The 23,151-nt window shown below is 39.2% G+C and overlaps 1 protein-coding gene across 1 annotated transcript; it reads right to left on the bottom strand.

Moving 5' to 3' along the window:
* Positions 1-1,452: 1,452 nt before the first annotated feature.
* Positions 1,453-22,182, bottom strand: C1H18orf63 (chromosome 1 C18orf63 homolog). Its single transcript, XM_063419809.1, has 15 exons — positions 21,659-22,182; positions 19,440-19,609; positions 18,722-18,800; positions 17,250-17,306; positions 15,807-15,918; positions 14,821-14,862; positions 13,934-14,010; positions 13,007-13,116; positions 12,264-12,360; positions 12,083-12,168; positions 11,335-11,518; positions 8,875-9,951; positions 7,776-7,892; positions 6,121-6,208; positions 1,453-2,929 (listed from the first exon to the last, which is right to left on the bottom strand). Exons 2-14 carry the CDS (start codon positions 19,571-19,573, stop codon positions 6,152-6,154), a joined length of 2,229 nt encoding a protein of 742 aa, XP_063275879.1. The 5' UTR covers positions 19,574-19,609; positions 21,659-22,182; the 3' UTR covers positions 1,453-2,929; positions 6,121-6,151.
* Positions 22,183-23,151: the final 969 nt, after the last annotated feature.

The raw sequence follows: 23,151 nt of genomic DNA, 5'->3' as shown, positions 1-23,151 counted from the left end.
TTTCAGCTAAATTGGACTGCCTTTTTCCAGATTCTAACACTGCCCTGGGGAGATTAAGATGTTCAGAGTTTGCATCGACTTTTGCACAGATCCCAGGGAAAACAGGTTTGCTTATCCTGGCTGCAAATTTTTAAGTGAGAGGTTGAGCTGCTGCTCTGTGCTGTGCACGGGTCAACAGAACCACTCAGATTTGCAAGGAGACAGACGGACACTGTATGGTTTTCAGGGCTGGGTTAAGATGTTTTTCCTGAACTAGTTCAGGAGATGCCAGTTCTTCAGTACCTGGTTCTCCATGAAGGAAGGAAGAACATGTTGGTGCAACAAAACCTGCAGCCCAAAGTTCTTAAAGTGCTTTATTTGCTAAGTTACTTCGTGATACAGTGGCATAATACTTCCACAGATCTTAATCCAACTATTTTTAAACCGTCTGGTTTGAATCACAAGCTGGTATGAAGCTGGCACCAAAGGAACTAAACAGCAAGCTTCCCCCCAGTTATAAATACCTATAAGATAATCCATAAACTTTTAAATTGAGATTTGACAGGGGGCTTGAGCATATGCCAATTTAAAGTACATAAAAATTCCCCCTGGCTTACATCTGTGAAGACGAGGGAGGATAAGAACAGCGTCAGCTTAGGAATACATGTGAGGAAAGATCACTCTCTGGAAATGCATATTTACTAAATATTGTGAACTCCTCATGAATACTTCAACAAATATTTGCTGAATCCTCTAATATAGAGGCCAAAGAAAGCTATGGCAAATGTAAATATGAATCAACTTAGATATAGAATCAGATGATTTGAGAACTGATGGCAAAGCTATAAAACACTATAAAACCCTTCAGATGTTAGTGGCCAAGTGATAAATTTGCCAATTGACCTCTTCACCAGCTTCTCACACCTGGGAATTGTTTTAACCTTTTGCATTTTCACTCGTTCCTATGCACATTTATGTATTTTGGGACCTGTGGAATAGTCTGTTTCTTTAATCTTGAGAAACCAAGCCTGCAGCTATCACATGTGGAAGCTGCATGTGATCCTGGATGTTGAGGGTTCCTGTGCTTTGACAGGTTCTGGCACCTGCTAGAAGTGAGGGTGTTCTGCCCAGTTAGTGAGAACTGATTAAAAGCAGAAACTGAGGTGGGCTCTTACAACCCCTCCACACAAACAGTGAAGGGAAAGACAGCAGCAAAGATCCCTTCAGCATCACCAGATCCTCCCAAGGCAGTCACAGCACTAATCCTCCCTTCTCACCAGTGGCATTTGCACCACCATCACTCCTGCACGCGGCGCGGTTCCGCTCACTCCCAACCCCTTCCCACGCGTGTTCACCGAGTGGGTGGGTGGAGTAACAGGGCTCTCCCCCACAGCTTAGACCAGGAAGCAGCTGGCAATTTAGCACAGAGGAGTAACTCAGGAGTTTATTTAAATGGAACACATTGGAGCTGAGATAAATAAACTTTTCTGTATTTCGAGTTTTGTAACAGATAACACAAAATGACATAAACATTTAAAAAAGCAAAATTACTCCTGTGATAATACAAGGCAAGTGTTGGCAACCAGCAACATTTTAAAAGCAACAACAGGAAACAGATCAAGCAAAGCACTAATTTATATAGCATGGTAGAAATGCAACTACTCTACAGGCTGCTCCATGTAAGACAGGAGAAAGATCAGTTACATACAGTCAAACCTATGAAAGGTAACTACACCACAGCATTTGAAAATAACCTCGTACACCAGCCTCCAGATAAAATGTAAATATAATTTGATTTCTTGCTGAGTATATTGCACTAACTTATTTTATTATTTGTCTTGGCTTGCTGTTTTTCTGTGGGGTTTTTTTTGTTTTCTTTTTTTGTTGTTGTTGTATTATGTTAGAGAAAATGACATGTTTAAGAGCTTGCTTCCTTTTAAACACTGGCACCATGAAATTAGAGCTACGTTGACAGTCACTATTCAAGAAAAATAACAAAACAAAATAAAACAAAACAAAAGTTGTCATAGTAGCAGGACAAAATCCAGCTTGGAAAGATGAAGTGAAGAGAAATACAGCTATTGCAATATAAACCTAAAGAAAAGGTTTCATGAAGGGCATAAAGTCCCGTTGTATCAATCCCTTTAGAAAAAAAGATTTGTAAATGTACGTCCAAAACAAGTGTTAAACTACAGTTCTGTAACATTTGAGTTTAGGATCTAGTGTGACATTTTATTCTTTTTTTTCCAAGTAACACATTAATATTCACTTCAAAACTTCGATTATGAGGCAACAATCTTATATATGTGTATATATTTGTATCTGCACATTGAAGTAGGTAACTGAAGTCACACTTACTGCAACGAAATTATTCAAAGGGCAACTACAGGTTTTCTATGAACTCTTGAAGAATGGAGTTGTCAATTAAACTTTAAAAAATCTTTCACAGAACAGTTTCATATCTGAAAAGTCATCACAAATTACAACAAGAATTAATGAAGCCTGAGTCAAATCCAGTCTTTGAATTATTCCCATAGGAACGAAATTGTTAATTTTCCAATCATTTGACTTGACAAGGAAAACTTATTTGGGATTTTTTTACTGATGAATTAAACTGGCCCAGACACTGTAACAAAGAATTAAGTATTTTATTTTTAAAAACCTAGAAAAGTTTAAAAAACTAGAAACAATGAAATAATTTGGAAGAATGATTAACTGTGTAAGCAAGTAGCAGGACATACACAATGTGATTCAAAACCTAAACAATTTGGTTAAATTTTCAAATGCATTATAGGCTTATTAACCTGAACTGTCTGAAGAAGTTGATGATACATGGATTCACTTGGCTGGATTTAACCCTCAAATTTTCATCCAGAAACAGCTACCAATGACAAACAGCAAAATACACAAAGTTGAGAAATTCTCCAGTATGTTACTGCACTCTTGGGAACTGGAATGGAGGAAAACATAGAAAAAGTTTACATCATACAAGAAAACAAAAGACAACTGAGAACTCTATGGCTAATATGAAGGAAAAAATATTGGTGTATTCCCACATCTGTATTTGCATTGTGTTTACAAAGTTTGGGTTCAGGCATTCAAATTAAAATCTGCATTTTTATACAGAACAAGAAAGAATTCTCTCCATGGTAAATATGTGATATTATGCACAGATTTATCCTCTCAGATCTGGGCTTTTTAAATTTAAAGCCCTCAAAATATCACAGTCAGTTGTGGTGTTGGAAGAAGGAACTTCTGGTGCAGAAGTCTGTTCATACCTTCTTAACCTTTGGCTGAGGTCAGGCAGCCAAACCACACTCTTAACTCTACAAGAAAGTAAGATACCATTCTTTAACATTTGTAAATGGTCAACCATGCAATAAATCAGGTCCTAACCTGAAACAATCCCATAGCAATGGAAAATGGATAACAGAAAAAATATTACAATAAAAACTCTTTCCTGGGGACGTCTTAAGTACTTAGGTACCAACAATCTACTCATGTACACAGTCCAAAGGTTATTTCTGCTGCTAGATTTGATTATGATATTTTCCCCCATCATAAAAGAAATTGCTTTTTCATTGAAAGATTGAACATTTTCAGAATCTTTTTTTTAAATGAAACCAAATACTTTCACTACATAGGAAAGATATAATTTTAGCCTACCATTTCATGTGAAAAAAGCATTTGAAAGACAGTTTTGTTGAAGCTTCTGTAGAATAGGCTTCAAATTATAAGTTAAATTCCTAAATGTTGGCTTGAGGGATGCACCTTTTAGAAGAAATAGTCAAATAGATCTCAGCCCAAAACTGCCAAGAATTTTTTATGTAATTCCAATTGTGTGGACCTCCTACCTTACTCTTATATCCACACTATATCTTTACAGTAATAGCAGCAAATACTTTCATGTAAAATCCTACTGTTGTTATTTTCTATGATGAGTTTGTATCTTCTCATTTGCTAAATGAAATTTGGCAACTGAAACCAAAGGTCATTATCTCACTACAACACAGGAGCAGAACAACAGGAAGAGTTTTGCAGATCAGTGGAAAAAGCTTGGAAGCTTCAGTACTGCCATTTTTAATATGTCTGTTCTTCCACCAACATTTGCAATGCTGCAAATGCTTCTTTTAAGACATCTTTCTGTAGTAGTAAATGCTGTCCTTTGGAAATGCTGCTTTTCTGATTTGTCTTGGAAAACAAATTTCCCTTCCATGGTAGTTTTTGACCTTGAAAATGATAGGGTGACTTCCATTAATAAAGAACTAACCATGGAGACTCTTAGAATTAGAATCAAATGTTCAGCTTCTTAAAATGTCAAATACTTCTCTCACATTGCTTTATTAACATTCTCCAACAAAACAAAGAAAAAAATTAGGATTATGCTGTGATTTCCTGGACAAGTCAAGAGGCTGTGCAACTTGGTACATAAGTCATAAAAAACTAACCCTTTTTGCAAGATAATTGAAAAATGGGAGGTTTTGCCATGAATTATGGAACAAAGTCCTTCCTGCTGACTACATCACTGAATTCCAATGTAAGGACTTCTCACACATAAATCCACACAGTAAATTTGAAAACTCACAAGTAATTCCCAAGTGTTCAAATGAAAACATGCACTCTGAATGCATGTGTAGTAATACATAATAAAGGAATTTAGAGCTCAGCTTTTCAGAATCAAAACTGTAGTCAAGAATCCAGCAGCAGCAGTTGTTTTAGCTCCACTTTTCTTTTTAAATCATCAACACCAATGAAAAACCCTTACCAGTGGCATTATTGGAAATCATATTTTAAACACTGCATGGAAGACACAGCTTTCTCTGTGAGGTTTAAGCATTGTCTACCATGATCAACTTGATGCTGTGATATTTAACTCATAAGTAAGAGAAAAACCCCAGAGTTAAATAAAGTTCTGACCATTTGCAGAGACACCACTTCGGCTCATCAGTCCTCAGTGAAAGTCACAGATCTGTGGATACCTGCCCTGATCACTAGAACAGATCACCTCTGAAAATGGACCATGCCTGAACTGCCTGGCTTGAAGCAGGAGAGATGAAATGCTAAACCCAGGGACAGAAAATGCTGAATACCAAAGTGTGAAGACCAGATGGAAATCTTCCATCTATATCAGAACTTCCTTTAGGAAAAGCAGACAACTGATATATTTGTTCACTGAGGGAAACATATCCCAATAAGAAAAGGAAGGACATAAAGTGCATCTCTGAGACAAAGTGCGCCTTTGGCTACTTGTTATCACTTCCATTGAAGCTAAAAGCCAGGTTAAAAGATGTACAGTTTGTATTTTGCATCTTTATTGCTCTGTTTTTCTATTTGTTTTGCATAATACAATTTTTGTGCTATTCTGTCTGTGTGACCATCTTGCTTACATCAATGTTTTCATCTGAATAAATATACTTCTATTTATCTCTGAAACAGTTAACTGTGTAGGCTACTCTTTCCTGCACATTTTACTACTGATAACATGTGATAGGCATTCAGACTTTAAACCTGGTGAGCTTCTTATACTACACCCTAATCCTGTATTCTTGATACTCAAAGGAATGTTCAAAGGACAAGCTTGTTTTATCCTGCAAGACTATTACTGACAACCACCCACAATGTGGGTTGAAATATCTTGTCACAAAGCTAAATTTATTCAGTTTTTATGACAGACAATTTCTTCCTGTGATTAGATCTCAGCAACACAAGAGCATTTAGCCACATTTCTTGTAATGATACCAAATAATATACACAGCTCCACTTTAATGGTTGTAGGTTTTAACTTCAGCTCAGATTCAACTGAAACTTTGAAGCCCAAAACCCAGGCTTAATTTAATCTGGGAGAAAAACGAGCCAATCAAAGTACAGATTTTTGGCAAACTCTAAGTTCTAGTAAGTACAAAATGCCTTTTTTTTTTTAACATTGCTTGTTTCAAAAAAAAAGGCATAATGCTTTATTTACTAGTGCCCATTGCATCAATTACCTCATCAGTTTACTCTAGAAGCCTTTTCTTTAGTTTTCTTTAGACTCCTTTGTAGACAGCTGATACCATCATTATGATCCCAAAAGTGTAGAAACTATTACAGACATGTGATATTACTTTAATAAAAGAAAATATTTTAGACTTGTAATGAACATACCCAGAGTTTTCTTCCAATACTCCAGAACATCTTAAGTAGAAGTTTTACTTCTTTTGGCTCTCTTTAACTTTGAATAACCTTCTTCTTTCTGCTTACAAAAATAAGACAAACAGAAAAGGGCAAAAAAACAATAAAGCAAATTAAGCAGCAATACTAAGCTAAAAGTTCAATTTAAAAAGTTGTTTCTGAGTGAAATGCTTAGTTAAATATGAAGTAATTAATAAAAGTTCTGTTTCCCAATATAAAAAATTTAAAGTATCTTTGTAAGTACAGTGGCTAAATAATTAGGACCACAGCTTCTTTGAAAGTACCCTTCACATGCTGGTAACCATGTAACTTTCAAAACCAACTATCATTTCTGATGATCGGTAATGACAAAGGCTTACTCTTCAGAGCTGTGTTTAGCAGTGTCCCCAGTTAGCACCATTATATTTTAATCCAGGGGCAGGAGGAGTCAGCCTAATAAACATCAGAGCCTCCATCCCTACCCCAATTCGCAAACAAGTCTCTCTCCTATTCCTGACACACAATGAAACATCCTGAGATCTGTGCATCCACCCCTCCTGAGTCCAGCAGCGGCAGCACTGCAGTGGCAGTGTTGCAGTGAGAACTTGCTGTGTCCTGACACTTCCCAAAAGCAGCTTGCAGGGCTCAGGCAGGGACCTGTGCTACTCCTCACAGCCTGCTGAGAGTAAGGAATGCATGGGGCACTTGTGACTCCTGACTAGGACAGGGCAGTGCCCCTTCCCATTCCAGCAGTGCTGCCAGACTAGCTACAAGCTCTCCATGCTCACAAGCCCTTGTGTGTCTGAGTCATTCCCAGTGGCAGGCAAAGGACTTCACTGATTCACATTGAGGGAAGTCTCCCCTCAATACCAACCCCCTGGGGCTGTTATTCTTATAAACAACTATTTTCAGTTGCTGGTTTTCTTCTTTGTGGGAGTGGCTCTATGGCTGTAGCCCTGCAGTGCTGGCCCTGTAACCGGTGGCTCCTTTGTGGCCCTGTGGAAGGGCCTTTCCCAGCTGCAGCTGGACGGGGCCAGCTCAGCGCAGCTGGGCTGGCGCTTCCCACACAAACTCCTCTGCTCCCTGCTGCAGCTCCAGCTCCGGGCTACGAGGGGCCTGCGGCAGGCCCCTGGGGTTGCTGCACTGGCCTCTTCTGATCTGCACGGAGAGCACAGACTGTGTTCTTTTAATTACATTAGAACGTCAACAATTGTCTTGCATTTGGCTTTAAAAGCACAACAAAACAAAAAGTCATTTCTACAGAACATTGCTAAATTCAAGTCCTGGAGATGAAAAACTCACAGAGCCACTGAGAATGCCCAGAGTTTTGTCGGGCAGGATAGAACTTTTCTGTAGAATCAGAAAATGTGCTTCAGAAACATTAACATCATTAAACATTTCAGTAGCATCTTTTGCTGGAGACAAACATTTAAAATGAACTCTTCAAGTGACAGTATCATACCTGATGGTTGATGTCAATTTTATCCTGGATAAGGTTAATTTTATCCAGAGAGGTCAATAAGATTTCTTAGCCTGCCCATTTTAATTGGAGCATACTAAACATTTTTAAATACCTTTTTTATATTTTAGTTCAGGTCCTTCTGGACTGGACTAAGGAGTGTATGTGTATTGGGGGGGGGGGGGGTTACCTGTCTTTTTCTGGCACAACCTTTCTGTACAGATGCTTCCATGCTGCTCTCCTTGACTGGAAGAGTTGGTTTTGAGGTCAGTGTTTCACATGTCAGATACTTGATCCCTGTAATCATCTTAAAGTACAGAAGTTTATACCTTCATTAGAAGAACACCTCACAACAGTTTGAACAAGATCTCTAACTTCTAAGATTACCTGCTTTTTCAGAAGGTGCCCACATCACACAAAGCTGAGATAACCCAACAAATCATATTGCATAGATGATAAACATGATAAGCCCAAGATATTTCACCCATGTACCCAAAATATGGAATATCATCCTCATGAAAACAGCACAGAAATTAGCTTAACCATTTATTTAATTGAGATGCAGGGAGAATCACAGAAAAATTTGGTGGTAAAGTACTTCTAGCTGTCATGTAATCATAACTTTTATCCAAAATAAAGCGAACTTCAAAGATAGATCACCTTGCTTTGGGCCCCATTCAGTCAAGTTCTGAGAATCTGGAAGGCTAACAAAACCAAAAATCCTCCCTCTGCAACTTGTTCTAGTAGCTGACTAGTTGTTCTCACACTGAAGATTTTTTTCCCTCATGTCCGGTGGGATTTTTTTCCTGTTGCAACTTGTGCTTTTTGTGAAATTGTAATTAAACTTGTATTTTCAAAACTTCCATGTTTGTCTAACAGCACAATGCCTTACACACAACTGCTGTCAGCACTACACAATTGATAAGGTCTGAGATTCCTTCCAGGAGGAAAGAATTATTCCATTAATATGGCTTTATATGGAGAGAGCCTGAAATGTCACCATGTTAACCTCACACAGACCTGGATAAACTGTCTAAAATAAAGGAAAACTAATCACCCCACCATAATAGTCCCAAAAAAAGAAGTGTTTATTTCACACAGAAAATCATCTTCCCTTTCAGGAAAAAAAAAAGCAGCAGTGGCTGAAAACATTTAAGTTATACGGTAGAATTTTAGAAAACTATATTGAGAATGATGGTAGAACATGACGAAAGTCATGCTCTTAATTGCTTAACATTGTTTTTGAATTTGTGAGGGGCAGTGAGAATGAGCCCCATTCTTTACTGTACCTGTTCAAAGTTAGGTTTGGAATGATGATTGGTTGTCTCAGCAGTACAGTCCTTAGAGTGGCATGCTGCTTTGTTTCCTTCCCTTTTGGTCATGCACACTGTATCTTTGAAGACAGATTCATGAATATTTAATCCAGCTCCTTTATTTGATCTCTTTCTTTGTTGCAGTGACAAACTGGAATTTGTCATTTCATTGTCTAATTTACAAATCTGCAAATGCACTTCCTTTGACTGGTGTTGTTTCTCAAGAAATTGAGAAGCATTTTGACTTGCAAACTTTTTCCCCCTTCTTGCACTGGAAGCAGGAGATTCCTGTGTATTCAGACATGGACTGGTGTTTGATTTCTGAAGCACTGGCCCAACATCATTAAGAAAGAACGGAGAATTTGCCTTTTTGTGATTAACTTCACGTGGATTCCTACTTGAAGCTGAGTTTTCAGAAAAATCGGAGTTAGCAATTTGTCCACTAGACTGGGTTTTCCATCGGAATATGGGCGTACCATGTTTTGTGTGTGTCTTTGTGCTCTTCACCTGAAGCACGCTGCTGTCAGTAGCAGTTCTGACTGGCATATTTTGAATGTGTTTGAAAACCTCAGTTATGCTGGATTTGTGCACAGACAGCATAGGTGATGAAGCACCCACACTTTTTATTGGTGAATGCCTTTCAGCATTTTCCCTTTTCTTCCTATCTGTTTGATTTGTGATCTTTCCACTCATTTGCATCAACTTTCCTTTGAAAATTGGTATAATTTTGCTGACTTTTGAGGGTGTGGATTCAAAGGTTGAGTTTACAGGTGTTCCTAAAGATTTTGCAGTTGGTAGCTCTGGTACGCCTGGTGTTTGCTTACTGCTCACTGATTTCTCAGTCGCTTCAGTACTAACTCCTCCTGTGCTCTTACTGCCACTCGAAAAGCTGTGTGCTCGTGGCTCTTTGATCAAACACTCCATCCAGTGGCTCTTTTCCGTACTGCATGGTAAAGGAATTCCGGGCAAAGTCGGTTTTCTTGGAGGAGCCTGCGTTAGACACACTACACAAACCATCTCACTGTCCAATTTCGTAGGCTTAGGTTTTAGTTCCTGCAACACATCAAGAGCTGCTAAATTGAATAAGCTGTATTTAACGATCTGATAGTGCCACCTAATGCATCGATATATGATATCAACCTAACACACATAACAATATATAAACATACAATTTTGTGTTTTGGATTAGAATTACTATATTTTAAAACAACATTTAGTTGTTACTATAAATTAAATGGTTTTTTATCCTCCTCGAGTTCTTTGTTTACAAACTATGCTAGAATATCATATTTCTCTGAAGGAAAGACTTAAATTACGGTAATTATCTTGGTTTAGTGCTTTCCAACTGCATAATGTCTATTCCTTTTTGAGAGGTTCTGCAGAGGATTTGACTGACAGGGCTCCTCATCTCTTAAGACTTCTAAGAACATCTGTATTCTGAGCAAAAGACAGTTTGGATGTCTATAGAAACTGCAGATGACACAGAGAACCCATTCTAGCTTTGATCACTGGAGAGACATAAACAGAAACAGCTTTCTGAAAGAGGATTATAGTATTTTAGAACCTCAGCAACTTCTATCACTATTCTTTGTTCAGAATTAATTACTTCATTTCTTCTTTCACACACTACCAAAGAAATTTGAGCCTCAGCCTTTGTCACAACCTCAGATTATGGGAGTTTGATTACTTGCCTCCTTTCCATCACCAGACATAGAGTAAATCTTACAGCTTGAATGTTTTAAAATGCTTTTGTTCACACAGTCCTCTTTTTGTTTTTAAATAAATTGGAATACTACTACTACTGCTAGTAATAATGAGAATCATTAATGGTTTGGGTTGGAAAGAACCTGACAGATCATCTAGTTCCAGCCCCACTGCCATGGGCATGGACAACTCTCACCAGACCATGTTGTGCAAAGCCCCATCCAGCCTGGCCTCTAACACTTCCAGAGATGGGGAATCCACACCTTTGGACAACCTGTTCCAGTGCATCACCACACTCACAGCAAAAAATTCTTCCTGATATCTAATCTAAATCTACTCTCTGTTAATTTAAAGCCATTCCTCGTTGTCCTCTCATTATGTGCCCTGTAACAGTAACAATGGTAATAATGTTACTGTTATTACTACTGTTTTTGTTATTATTATGGAAGAGATTTGAGAAAGTTCTGGATATATAACTGTAAAAAAAATATATAGAATTGCAAATACTGATAGCAACTAATTAACATCAAGTCCATTTTTTATGTATTTATAAAGTTCATAATAACTTCACAATGGGAAATACTGTAGCTTGTACATTAATTAAAAGTTACAGGACTGACAGTTTGTTGTGAAAAAGCATAGTTATATGCTCTTACTGTGCTCTGAATATGATAAAGACCACTTCATACAAGAAAAGTATGTGCAAAAAACATGTTTATAATAAAGCCTTACTTGCACTGAAGCCCTGGAGAGTTCCTTTGTAGCATAAAGTGCTTTAGTTGCCATCTTCACTGGAAATCCACACAGCTGTGAAAAATTGCTCTTCATGTCAGAAAGAAAAGAGTTCACTACACTTTCTGCATCTGTTCTGGGGAAATACTGCACCGGCTGACTTCGGATGCAACTTAAAGGGTACCTGAGTATGTGTTCAGGGATACATAACAAGTTTCTTTACATTTCTATAATTATTAATCATCTTTGCTGAGAAGCAAACATGAGTTTGTCTAAATGTTTTTTAAAAAGGTGAACAAAAGCACTCAATTCCTTATGGACCTGAAATTTCTAAAGTTACGGGATGTCAGCACAATTATATCACACTAACCTATAACAGCAAAGACTACTCAATATAAATAACCCTCAGTCTAGTTGTTCCTGCCAGGAAAATTCTCTTTAAAAGCAATCTTTGCTGGCCACATTTTTACACAATTTAACTTCTTTTATAGTACTTTCTTTTACATCACATTTAAAGTGGCATTATCACATTTATGGAAGCTGTGAAACAAATTGTTCTATTTGACCTACTATTATTCAATACTGGGACAGAAACTTGACTAAATTGTTTCAATTTCTCTAGTAGAACACTTCTCTACTGACTACTGTGAAATTATGAAAAAAGGAAATGTGGCACACAAAAATACACAGCAGAGCTTTGCTAGAAATGTAGGAGAGGAAACGTAATAAATATCTTCTGAAAGGATACGTGAAGAACCTTTCCCCTATTGGTTTGAAGTAAACACTCAAGTATATTTTTGTCTCTTCAAGATCCTCAGGAAGAATATATCCATACTTAGATAAACCAAATACAAACAGGTATTACAAGGACAAACTCAACAGGCACAAAGAAGAGAGGGAAAAAGGAAAGCAGCGTATGTATTTCTTACCAGACTCTTCCAGTGCATCTGAAAATCCTTATATGAACGGAAAGGAGATTCTGGAGGAATTGTGTGGCTGATGTTTATGATCTGACCCATTTTCATGCTGTGCACAGGTAAAGAAGGGATGCTCAGAAAGGGTGTCATAAAATCCAGTTGAAAATATACCGGTCTTTTGGGAAAAAATAATCTTATTTTTGACATTCAAAGTATTTAGACATTATTTTTATGTTTTGAGGACTAATATCTTTAGCTAAGTTTATGACATAACAATAGCAATATTTCCTGAAGTATGGTAAAGAACATGACAACTACAAGTGCCATTTCTCTCCAACACTCACTAGAAGTGAATGTAGAATAAAAACAAATATCATCATTACTTCTCTTATATTTAATGTTGAAAAATCTTAGGTAAACATGAAGGTAGTTCTTGGCAAACGTGGAAATACTTTTTCTTTAAATTGACTTTCTGCTAAAATTGTATTTGAGAAAAACTGATGCTCTTGGATACCATATAAGTAGCACAAAGATCAGTAAAATTGAAACAGTATTTAAATGTGTAATTTATGATTTGTTTATTGTTTTTCTTATTTTCCTTAGCAATGAGATAAAAACAACAACAACAAATTCCTGAATTTAAAACAGACTGTAAAACAGAAGTGTTCTTATCACTTATTGTATCAAATTCACAATTTGTAGGGCAAACATTATGAAAAATGTTTATTTCTACTGAAACATGAACAGATTCCTACCTTGGCAAAACATAGCACCAGTTACTTAATATGGAATGTTGCTGAATAACTGTACTTTCATTGCTGTCAAACAGCTTTAAGGTGTTTGCTGAAATATCAAAATCTCCCAGCTTAAAACAGAAAAGAAAGTTTATTTGCAAATAATTCTACATCAGTACAAATTTAAAATTTTCAAAAATAATTGTGTATCCTGATACCCTGAAACTTGATAAATTATTATTCTTTCATCAGCTCTTACAGACTGATTATTTCAGAAGATGTTCCCATCATCAAATTGCACACTACCTTACGTTACAGCCTACACTTCCATAAGCCGTGCAAGTATAAGGTTTAAAGTTTGTTGAAATCAATGACATTTAAACTTCATTTGAAAAGGTTTAATGAGAGTATAGAAGGAATTTCTCAAACTGAGAGCTGTCTCACTTCCATGCACATTTTTAGAAAGTTCAAATCAGATACCCATGCTTGGCATTCTAGTAACTGTGTGTCACTTTGCCCAAGCATGAGCAAATATCCAAGGAACAGAATTAATGGGACATGAGAGTTTCAACTCATATATAGCTGCTCTGTTGTTACTCAAAATTGTCTGTGTACTACAGTGTGACTGAAAGCTTTCTAGAAAACACTGCTAGAAGGAAATCTAGAGTCACAAAGACACATCACTGCCATATTCTGTTAGCAATTTTGAAAGCTCTCTTAGCCTTGAATCTCAGTTTTACAATGCTTGCTAGAATGCACCACTATAGATACAGTATGGATGTTCTGCTTTTATAACCTGTGCAGATAGCCAATGGTATGGTTAATGTCTCAGTGCAATCAGAAATAAGCACTTCTATCCCCATCATGCTAACTGGAAGTCACCCAACAGAAAAGAAGATTAAGATGAATAAAATAAACACAGTCATAGAAAATATAACAGGCTTATACCTCGGGAGGTGGCAGCCGAATTGAGCAAGGCTCCACACTGATGCAAAGCTGTCTCTCTGACACATTGAGGTCTACAACTAAATTGGAAAAAAAAAAGCACAATGCCCTGTTTTGAATTATAGCTCATCTTTTAGGCAAAAAGCTAACCCAAATATTTATTTAAGGTAATTGTTAGTAAAAATGCAGTGTTTGAAAATCAAAAGGCTAGACTTTCTCAGCATGGAAATTAAAATTAGGTGCATTTTAAGTGTGAAAAATAAAAATAATAATGAATTACTGTCATTCAGTAACTCAGAAACTCAAGGCTGGCTGTGCAACTGTGTGCTTGATACTCTGCTTGATACTTTCACTGAACTCTGGGTTCCTCAACATGTAGCTCTGCTACAAATTTAGGCTCTGATATCCCCAAATGCAATCTTTTACTTTTATACTGGAGTAAAATTACTACTTGGTAATTTTTACAATAGCTAACCAGAATGTTTTGTGACTTCACTTTTGTGAACAGCAAACAGTACATAGTGGACAGTCACTATAGCTCATTTTCCTATCTATTATTATGGAACTTTCACATCACGTGCAAGACTCATAATTTAAGGCAAGTGCATTTAACTGCAATAATTACAACTTTCAAATGGCAAACGTCAATCCAAGGCTGTGCATTAATCATATAAAAGTCACCTTCTTTGTGAGTACTTTTTCACAGGTGCAGTTGAGCTGACAACTATTACAAACAGAACATCACCTGCCACCAAGTGTATTTTGACAGAAGTTATTTCAGAATGAAAACCAAAGACCCAGTGCTGGTAATATCAAGATTGCAGCAGTGTGAAAGTGCTTAACTTCACCTTGCTCTCTCAACTTTACGATTAACAGAATACTGTACTTACCAACAGCATTTTGCCTTCCTGACTGAGACAAAAAGTCTTTCCCTTAATAAATAGAATAGATAGACATTATTTTCTAAACCATATGACTAAAGTCTTTATGTGAAAAAAAAAGAGGAGAAATCACACAGTTTTGTTTGTGTCTATCACAAATGCTGAAATGTGTGTTCATTCTAAGGAGAAAAAAACCCCTCTATCAATTAACTTTTCATTGATTCATTAACATCTTCCATAATAAAGAAAGATACGTAAAAGTATATTAGTGAGCAGTAATCTATAAATCACTTTTTCCTCCTAACCCTCTACTTCCAGCTGGTACTCCTGAACCAGCTGATTTCATTCTGAAACCCATATATTTTGAAGATACTGAGAACAGGATACTGTTGTTATTGTGGCTGGAAGTAAGATAACATGCACACTTTACTCTGCACATATTTGAAATGATGTATACAATTGCTCTAATTATTTCGAGCACACTACAGTTTTTTATACTTTTGTAATTCACATTTATGCTACACAGGAGTTTGCAGAGATGTCAGGCAAAAAAGATGATCCAAAAAAGACAGAGCTTGGTAGAAGGAGGGTCTGACAGAAAACCACCTCTGTTTGGAAGAGACTACAAATCATGTGCAGAAGTGTCACTGACTAAAGCATGAATCTGAAAAGCAGGCCTAATTTTTAAAAGACATTCTCTGTGCAACAACATTTGTTTTCATCTGGTACATTGCATTCAGTTGACATAATTATTTGACCTATTACAAAGATAAGAAAGAAGATGAAAAGGTGAACGGCATGTCCATTCAGAATATTAACTTGGATAATAAAACAATAAAAGTGTAAATAAAGAAAAAAAGTAATAGGATAAAGGAATGAAACTATTTATTATAATGAATGAGATAATTATGGAATTGAAATGATGGAAAATAAATGCTACAGAGTAAAGAACTGGAAACAAAATTCTTGATCCCTGACCCAAGTGAGTCAAATACCTTGCACCAAGAGATGACCAGCCTTGTTCCATCTGGGTGCAAGTCTGGCAGTAAGTGTGTAGGAAAGACAGCTTTGGAGAAGGGCTGGAGTGACTGTTTGCGGTGCTTCCAGCTAATAACAACAGTGACAAAAAGAAACATACACTTTAAATAATTTAACAGATTTTTTTTTAAAGGCTTAAGTCAAAATTTAAGCAAATATACTGCTACTTTGTCTTGGAGCCAGATCCTAGTGTGTGCCACACACGTTTAGCTTTCATCTACTTAGCTACAAGAGCAAGGTAGCACAGTATTTGATGTAGGCATTTGGATTTCACGTGCCATTAAAGGGAGGTGCACGACTGTTCCTAGAATGCTTTCACAGGGCTGATTATAGACTTGGGGAAAAGATCAATTGATCTCTCTGGAGTGCTTTACTAGATATGCAACTCCCTCCAGACAACAGGCACAACATCCAAAGCTGACATTACCTCTGCTGTCAGAGTCAAGACCAGAGACATTTTCTGGCAATCACAGTAGGTGAATGTAGCTTTGCTCATCCAACAGCTCTACTTGCCTGCCTGTCCTGCAGAGCTTTCTCCTGACCATCAGCATTAGTCAAGAAACTAGCTACAGTAGGTTAAAAAGAGTTAAGTAATACACCTCCAGAGGGATGTTTCTAATGAATCCTGCAGGGAACTGCTTGGTGTTGGAAAACCTAACAATGACAGGTCACCTACACATATCAACATAAAGCAGATATGCTTACCTTTGTAAAGTAAGCATATTTGAACAGTGTATGTCTTACTAATCTGCATATGCATTTGCACTTCTTGGAACAAAGTAAAATACATCCAGCTGGCTGTGCAAATGAATTATGAGAGCTACTGGCTTTGGTTACAACCAGTCTTCTGATTCAGCAATTTTAGTGCCTCCACACACATTCATAAACCCCAATGTTGCATACTAGAAGATAGTAAATCATATGCATAATGGTCTAAAAATACATCAGCTGTTAAACTGAGGGGTTCCATTTCTTCTCTATGCTTTTGTTTTGTTTCCCTGAGACTGCCCTGTACTGGCTGGGTAAACCCAAATGGGAATGGGGGACAGTTCAGCTGCCTGAACATCCCCACTGGATGAAGGGGATGACACCAGAGGGACAGCTGCAGGTCTGTGCCCAAAGGTTGTCTAAAGGTCAGTCCCCAGTGCCTCTGAGCAGGAGCAGGATGCCACTGCAGCAGAGAAATCTAGAGGTATTGCTCACAACTATTCAGTATGCGAAGTATATTTACCATGCCCCAATTCACAGGACACATTTTGTCTATGGGGCAGATTTATTAACCCTGAAACTCAGCTTCTGTAGTGCAAACTGCAGGGCCTATGAAAAATACTCGTCTCTGGCAACAGCAATTGCAGACAAGTGTAACAGTCTAAAGAACTGCACCACATTTCAGCACTTACAGCAGCTCCGTGTCTCTCTACATAGGCTTGACATATTCCTGATTCATAAAATGGTATCTAAAAGTAACAATAAAAAAATAAAACAAGTGTTTTGTATTAAGCGTAAATTAAATTCTAGTACAACAGTGACTTTGAAAAGCATGCAAGGGAATTGTTAAGCAAACACTTTATCCTATGCTTTAAAAGAGAAAACTAAAACTAGCTCAGGCATCTGTCACAGTGTAATCTCATTTCTAGCTAAAGATACATTCACAAGCAAGCCAAAGACTGCCCAAAACAAAGCTGTAGACTTCTGCACTTGCTTCACCCTTGAGTTGGGTAGCACCTCACCAACTGAGCCCGTTTCATTCCACAGATTGGTTCATCATCTGAAAAGGCCATTTCATCAAAAAAAAAAAAAAACAAAAACTTAAATTGTCCTTCTACATCACTATTGTACAAAAAATAGAAGTCTGTTTTAAATGAAATATTTTTACTTATCCTTGATCCTCAAACCAAACACTTCTTAGAGAAACACAACACGTCTGTGTCATGAGTACAATCGACCCCCAGCCATACTAGGGTTCAGACTGACCAAGAGGCAACAGGCCTCACATCCTTGGGATGAACTTGCAAGCTGGAAAGTCCCTGGCTCATCTACAAGGGAGTGAAAGTGTCTTGAAAAATATTTCAAAAGATGTTTTTGAAACCCGAAAGTACAAGATAACCAAAGTACAGAAAGAGCTATCAGCACTAAATCAAAGACATCTGTCTTGTCTGTACTATTGATTAAGAGCCAGTTACTTCACCCTTTAAATATTAAAATTGGGATGGGCCCAATTTGATCCCTCCCTGAATGCCAGCCTGTATGACAGCTGGCCTGCATGGCAGTTCCTGTTTGAGCAGGAACTCCTCTCAGGTTTAGAGATTCCATACTGGAAATTAAGAGAACCTTCCTTACAAAAGGTCAAGAGCCCCCTTATCTGTGATCTGCAGCAAGAAACTGAAAGCATGCTGAATTCATGCTATGAAGAATTACTAATCCCTGCAGCTGCTCAGATACTATAAACACTGTAGGGATAATTCCACTGGGCATGAACTGTTGGCCAAGTCTGAGACAAAGATTAGATACAGCCACACATAGGCTCCAAAAAGGAATTCCAAAAAGGGATCCACTCTGAACCTCATGTCTCCACAGGGGGGCCCTCTTTACTCTTTGCTCCGCTTGTCTCTCTCTGAGTCATTCTAGCTCAGTTTTCCTTTTCATGTTTCTTCCATGTGCAATTTTTAAAGCAAACCTTGGCATCAAACTTCCTGAACTTAGTCAGAGCACTGTTAAAACGTACTAAATTTCATCAGAGCAATCAAACTCTGTCAAGTTATTATTTTACCTAAATAAAACATAGTGCTGCTTCTCTCTTTTGAGTGAGGTGCACTCTGCTGCTTTGCAGCAGTCTGTAACTACAGATACTTGTTTACACAGAGATACTGACCGCCATCACAACCGAGATTTGATTCAGTGTCCCCAGGACAGGTGCAGAAAGGATCTCTTGATACAGGAATAATAACTGTCTATGAAAAAGGTGAGAAAGACATTAAAAATGTTTTATTTTCTCAGCCTAATTTTATTTTCCTTACCTTTTGCAAACACAATACATTCTGCTTTAAATCAGTTTTCACTGGTTCAGTACAATAAATTGGATTGGTCCCAGTTACTTGCTCTAGATGATCCATAATGATCTAAGACAAAGATTACAGGCCTTTGGCACACAGAGTTCTCAAAAAGTGCTCCTTTTGTCAGAATTTCTCATTTCTCCCCCTTTATTTTAAAGGGAATAACATAATGCTTGGTGAATGCTAAGGAGTCTATATCTGCTTTCCAAACAATCTTTTTGCTTAGTCTCAGCCTACATGAAGCATCCCAGCTTTGCAGGTAAACACTAATTTTAACCAGTCATTCATTTGGAGTGTGTGGATTTGTTAGTTTTAGCCTATGGAATTTAAAACATAATAGAAATTTATTTTTTGTTCCCCAATAGCCAGGGAGTCCCCCACCCAAGAAAAAAACCCCATTTTAAACATTTTTTTTACTATTTGCCACTGATAAGAATTTTGCTGATTTTATTACAGTTAATTCTAGTACAGCTAATAAAATATTTGAATAACAACCACTAGCAGCTTCTGGAAATAATAGCCCTCAAAACTGTTTACCTGCAAGTCTTTATCTGTGCGCTCCTTGCCTCAGTTTCTGGTATCTGAGAGCTCAGTGTTACCGTGGCAGCACAGAGTTTTTGCAGCTCAGGCAGACTGACAAAGAACAGAGACTGGTGTCTGCTGCTATTCATGGTATGCTGTTGATTGCCCCAAAGCAGCACCTGGGTCTTAAAATAAAAAAAAACTACATCATTTTCTAAGTAAGGCAGGCATTTGTTCACAGAACTTTATATGCTATCAGGTAGTAAATAAATAATCAATTATATATTGATTTAGAATACAGAGAAAATATAACGTAATTTGGTCAGCTAAACAGCTGAATATACTTTTTCTGTATGTGATGCATTGTACTTGAAACAATAATTATTTGCAAGAGCCAAAATATTCAGAGTAAAGACAAGGTCAAAAGAATACAGAGTACATGTATGATCCTTGCCATATCAACTGAGTACATGCACTGGAACTCTGTCATTCTTAGAACTTCCTAAAAACCACCAAAAAAGACCCAGAGAACCAAAATTTCAGACTAAGAATGTTATTCTTTGATGCAGTACTAACAAATTACATGTGAATGGGAATAACATGAATTCGTATGACCCATCTTGCTGGGTGCCTGTTGTGTGTTCCTTTGCCCTGCAACACAGGCCAGGCTCAGTGTAATGAGTTAGAACATTCACAACAACAACAAAAAAAAGAAATCTAACATTTCATTATTTGAAGAAAAAGAAACCTTTTAACTGTAGCATCTTTTTCAAACAAAGTATTTCAAAGAAAAGCAGCTAGTTAGAAAGCCAGGAACGAACACTGCACACCAGAAAAAGCTGCTTTAATATTTCTTCCCTCTCCAAACCCCAAAACAATTTTGCGAAATGGTCTCACCAGCACAGTGAGGACAGCAATAAATATTTTGATCCCAAATTTTATTACCTCACCAGGTATTCACCTCAAAAGCAATTTTGTAAACTGTGATAAAACAATTATGAACTGGAAGCATATTTTGAGGAACAATGTCAAAGATAACTTCGCCATTCTGATTTTGCTTTGCTTTCTTTACAGTGCAACACTTTAAACAGATTAACCTCCATCATATCCAAGAAAAATCACAAAGTAAGTGTTTTATAATTGTCACTTAAAAGAAAATAATGTCTTCTTACTTATTACCCTTAAAAGAAAACACATGACAGGATTTTTGGCAGTCATGAAAAGTATGGGGTTTTTTTAAATGCCAGCCAAGACTATCACTTCATCAGAGAATTCCAAAAGCTACAGCTCAGTTTTAACAAGTGAGAAAAAAATCTTGTCCTTATGCAACCATGGAAAAGAAAGACTGTCCTCAGCTTTCATAATGTTTATTGGGGAGTTTTGTAGCAGAGATGTTGTAAAACACATGCTGCAACGCTCCAGTGCCCTGCTTGCTGTTTGAGGATGACATCCCTGTGGGAACAACTTGCTGTATTAATCGTAAGTTAAATCTTCCCAGACATCTTAAAAGCTAATGGGACACAGTGCTTGCAAAAGGCTTCTCCCTTCAGGGGAGAGGATAAAGATAACACAGAACTGCCGGTTAAGAAAGAACTACTGGTTATAAATCATCGGAAATAAACACAACCGCCCTCTGTACAACAGGACTTTGGGTGTGTGGGAGAAATTGCACCTCTACATGCCAATAATCACAGCACATGAAACCATTGCTGAGCTCCTGCTAAGCTGAACAGAAGTGAGAGAATGACTATCACTGTCTTTTCTGTCAGAACATGCAACTAAATCCCAGAGCTTGGCAGCAGTATTTGCAATTTTCAGTAACAATCTGGAAGTCAGAATGAAGAACTTCCTTATTAAAGCTGGGAACACCACCATTCTGTGGGAGAGTAGCCACTCTTACTGTCAGGCTGACTGAAAAGCTGAGGCAGGACCTGAAGATGGTGGTGGCATTCAGTGAAGTGTGAAGCTGTCCTGCACTCAGGCCCAGGGTGCAGAAGCACCAGCTTTCAGCAAGGATTACAGGTCACCCTGTAAATTTTATGCTACAAAAAACTCCGTAAATCCAGCCTATAATCAAGCCTGAGTGTGTCTATGGGGCTATTGCTGCTGAGTCATCCAAGTTGTGTATGGATGTGACATAGAGATGTGGGGACCCATTCTGGCCTGAAATACAGACAAAGCCAGCGAACACATCTGAGACTAGAGCAAAGGAAACATAAGGAAACATATTTTACCTCAGCCAAAACTGAAGGGAAACAGGATGCTGAACTGGTGACAGAGTCTCACAGAGAGAAGGGGAAAGGCACCGCTCCTGTGCCCTCAGCCCACCTGGCAGCAAAGCAGGGCAGTGCCACAGGAAAGCCTCGCCCCAAGCCCCGCGGGAGAGCTCTCCCAGGGCGGGCCGAGGGACTCCTGCGGCCGCCGGGAGGTTTTGAGGAGCTGTGAGGAAGGGCCTGCGGCGGGGCCGCTCCCGCCGGGATCGCCTCACGGGCTGAGCGGGAAAAGCGGCAGCCGCGCGCCTCCCGCCTTCGGGCACCGCCGCTGCCGGATCGGCCGGGATGTGGCTTCCCGGGCAGCCCCCGCCTGCCGGGACACCAGCAGCACAGGGCAGGGTGCTCGGGCGGCCACAGCGCCGGCCACAGCCCCGGCACAGCCACGTCGTGTCCGGGTATAACTCAGCCCGCGCTCGGAGCTACGCCTGCCCATGGCAAAGGTGCTTTAGCCGGGCACAGGCAGCTCTCCGCCGAGCCGGGGCGCCAGCCGGCTTTACCACAGCGGCACCAAGGTAATTCAGCTTAGATGTTAGGAAGAAAATCTTTACTGCGAGAGTGCTGAGGCAGTGGGACAGGCTGCCCAGAGAGCCCGAATCAATCTCAGATTGTTAGGGCTGGAAGGGACCTCTGGAGATCGTCTAGTCCAGCGCCCCAGCCAAGGCAGGGTCACCGGGAGCCGGCTTCACAGGAACACGTCCAGGTCGGATTTGAATGTCTCCAGAGAAGGAGACTCCACAAGCTCCCTAGGCAGCCCCGACCGGCCCATCTCTGCCACTCTCAATGTAAAGATCTTCATGTTAAGCTGAAACTTCTTGGGTTTTTTTTTAGTTTATGGCCATTGCTCCTCGTTCTGTCTCACTCAAAAAAGTCTGACAGCTCCCTGAGTCTCTTCCCATAAGTGCTGTAGACTCCTAAACATCTCTGTGGCCCTGTGCTGTACCCTCTCCAGGAGTTCCTTGTCTTTCTTGTACTGGAAGTGTTCAAGGCCAGGCTGAATCGGGCTTTGAACGATCTTGTCTAGTGGTCCCCATAGCTGGGGAAGTGGATCTAGATGGCCTAAAAGGTCACATCCAACCCAAAGCATTCCAATGTGGTTCTACATTCCAAGTCGGCGATTAGCTCGTCGCAGCGCACACCGGCAGCCCCGCAGCCGGCCGCTGCCAAAGGTGGCGAACGCTGGGGTGACCATCCCAGGAAGGGGACAACAAACAAGCTGCGACTCCAGGGCCCGGCTCGACAGCGGCCGGACCGGGGCCAGCGGGGGCTGTTCCGGCGCGCCCCGCCCACCAGTGCCGGTCACGTGGGACGGCGGAGAGGCGGGGAGAGGGCGGGGCACCACCGCAAAGTCCCGCCCCCACCGCACGGCCACCCCCAGGCAGTCCGTCTGCCTTGAGTGGCATTGCCCCCCGCCAATGAAAGGCCGGCGGGCCGGGCGGGGCGGGGGCGGGCGGTGA

The sequence above is a fragment of the Prinia subflava genome, chromosome 1 (genome assembly GCF_021018805.1).
Source record: "Prinia subflava isolate CZ2003 ecotype Zambia chromosome 1, Cam_Psub_1.2, whole genome shotgun sequence".
NCBI lineage: Eukaryota > Metazoa > Chordata > Aves > Passeriformes > Cisticolidae > Prinia > Prinia subflava.
Note: the sequence above shows the minus strand (reverse complement) of the source record. Positions and strands in the feature narration are given on the sequence as shown.